At 32.4% G+C, this 2,722-nt stretch overlaps 1 protein-coding gene across 1 annotated transcript in view; it reads right to left on the reverse strand.

Annotated features, from left to right (window-relative positions):
• Nucleotides 2,378–2,722, reverse strand: part of LOC109353800 (CASP-like protein 4D1) — a 7,275-nt gene continuing 6,930 nt past the window's right edge. The window contains exons 3-4 of the mRNA XM_019596163.1: nucleotides 2,606–2,719; nucleotides 2,378–2,479 (exon numbers count right to left, since the gene is read on the reverse strand). Of these exons, the coding sequence (XP_019451708.1) occupies nucleotides 2,378–2,479; nucleotides 2,606–2,719 (216 nt within the window). The remainder of the gene's footprint in view (nucleotides 2,480–2,605; nucleotides 2,720–2,722) is intronic.

Consider the following 2,722-nt stretch of genomic DNA (forward strand, 5'->3'; position numbering starts at 1 on the left):
AGCGTTGAAATGAGATATAATCAACAACACACATTAAAGTATGGGATGTAGAAGATATCCAACTCAAGTATACTAACGATAAAATGTAAGTATTCCATTGTGCACATTAAAGAGTGCGTTGTAAGAGAGATCAAATCAACAACACCGCTTGTAGGGAACGATTTTGAAGATATATTCAAAGCATTAAAATTAATAATGACAACTAATTAATTGTGTTTTTAATGATATTCAAATTAATAATGACATTGTGACATTCGAATAATAACAATTAATTAAATAACAAAACAATTAATAATGACAATTAGTGACATTCAAATAATATAGAAAATACAATGTATGAATTAATAATGAAGGAAATAATAACAATTAATTAAAACCTAATAGTCCTGGACGTGTTTAATTGTTAAAAATCTTGCACTTCAATAGCGTTGTTTTGCATAAGCGTTGCGGATAGGTTCGAGGAAATAATATGAGAATTAAGTATTCAACAACACACACTAGCGGGTGTGTTGTAGAAGTTATCACATCAACAACGCTTCTGTATATGTGCATTGTTGTATATGTTCAATTCAATAGCGCGCATTTAAATGTCTGAAGTTGTATGTTCAATGTTCATATGTGCAACAACTCTTTTTCAAATAAGTGTTGTTGATTATCATAATTCCTAATTCTACATAGTTCAGCACATACAACAGAAAATCAATCTGAATCCATATGAACAACTAGAATTAGAACAACAACCACAAATAGAACAACAACAATAAAAAATCAACATGAATACATATTGAACAACTAGAAACAAAACAACTATATGAACACAATTGTTTGACCATAACATATATATATATTTTGAACATTACATTGTATTGTTTGAAAACTGCATACACCAAAACATACATAATACGTACTACAATCTATACCTATGCTACAATCTATACATTGAATTCTCTAAACTAGTCTTTAATAGTAGTAAGTACATAATTTGACCAATATTCCCTAATTAGGATGACTTGGTCATCTATGTATGAATCTCCAACAAACTTGACTGGAGCTGGCCACTGCTGAATGATCTCCTTCGTGAAATTCAACACGTAATAGCCGCAATCTATATCTTTTTTTGGAAGGGATCTACAATTAAAATTAAGTAAACATATAAGTATAAAATTAATTGAAATATGAACAATGCTACACATATAATTGTTTGAGATGATTTTTGTACCAATACATTTATATGAGTCCAGCTGATGTAGAATTGTGCTTTTCTAGAACGAACACATGCTTTGTAAATTTGCACCATCCTAAACAATACAAAAATTATTTAATTACTAAACACCTCGGAAAGTGAAAGTGTACCTAAAAGTATAAATGACTAGTCCACTTATCTACAAATAGTTTATTTCATAGCGATGTACTTTTCCAGATCACCATGTTTCAATGAGTCAAAGTAGTATACTTCTTCCTCGATCCGATTAATGACAACCAAAATCCAATTTGCCTTAATAAAACAAATGCAAATAATTAAAAGGTGCAAGAAAGATATGCAAATATACAAAATACAATTACAAAATGCTCACCCAGTATTAAAAGTTGCAAGAAATAAATCTGCAACTTCTTTATTATTGATGAGAGTATTTGTAATATATTTTGTCTGGTCCCCGATCTTCTTTTTTTCACTGTTTCTACTCGACACCAAAGTGGTAACATGTGGGGATAAGAACATCATCCTCTTTTACTCTTTCAAAATAAACTTATCATACATCATCCTCAAACAACTCAGAGTATTTCTTGGCCTATTTGGAGCTCACATCCCCTGAAGATGACTTAGTAGACTTTTGTAGCTTAGTTTTTTGTTTGCTAACCTTAGACTTCACCACCCTTGCCTATTTCGATAGATGTTCTACAATGCGAGGGATATCATTTAGCAATATAACTCATTCTCAGTAGGCCTGGAGTGTTCATTTTCCTGAAATATTCAATACAAAACATATCAATTATATATCATATATATATATAATATGAGTGAGCATAAGGTAAAAATTATACCTTAAAAGGAATTACGTAGGCAAGGTCCATTGGCCAAGGCACATGAGTGCATATAGCCTTTCCCACTCTCCAGTTATCCTCATTGAGAGGAATTGACAACAATCCATATTCATCGATTGCAAGATCAATCGAGACCTTCATAAGATGTGGTGGGATAGGTGCATTACGGAGCATAACATCTGCTAAGTTGTACACTTTACCAACACCCACTACTCGCTTAGATAGAATATCCAGGAAAAGTTTGCAAGTATTGATTCCATATATGTTAGTTAAAACATATAATTAGTTTACAACTATAATTAAACTAAATGGCAAATAAATTAAAATTACTTAACTAAGTTATCTCAAGAATGGGAATATTGTGAGGAGCATGTGTGCAACTCTCATTCATGCTTGAAGGAACATTGCTAGGAGCTTGTTGTTGCCACTCAGCTTCCTTCAGGTTGATTGATTGTTCAAAGTCATTGAACCATTGAATTAGGGTGTGTAATTGGTTCTAAATCCAATTCAATTGGGCTTTAGATGCATGCTTTTGATGGGTTACAAATGTTTGCATCCTAACCCCAAATCCTGCACCCTGTATATGGCCAAAGTACTCAGGCAGTCCTAGTACCTTATCAAGTATCATCTGACTATCTAGGATCTGTAGCTCCCCCTCCTTTCCTTTTAGGGCAACCTG

This window comes from Lupinus angustifolius, chromosome LG08, assembly GCF_001865875.1.
Source record: "Lupinus angustifolius cultivar Tanjil chromosome LG08, LupAngTanjil_v1.0, whole genome shotgun sequence".
Classification (NCBI taxonomy): Eukaryota; Viridiplantae; Streptophyta; class Magnoliopsida; order Fabales; family Fabaceae; genus Lupinus; species Lupinus angustifolius.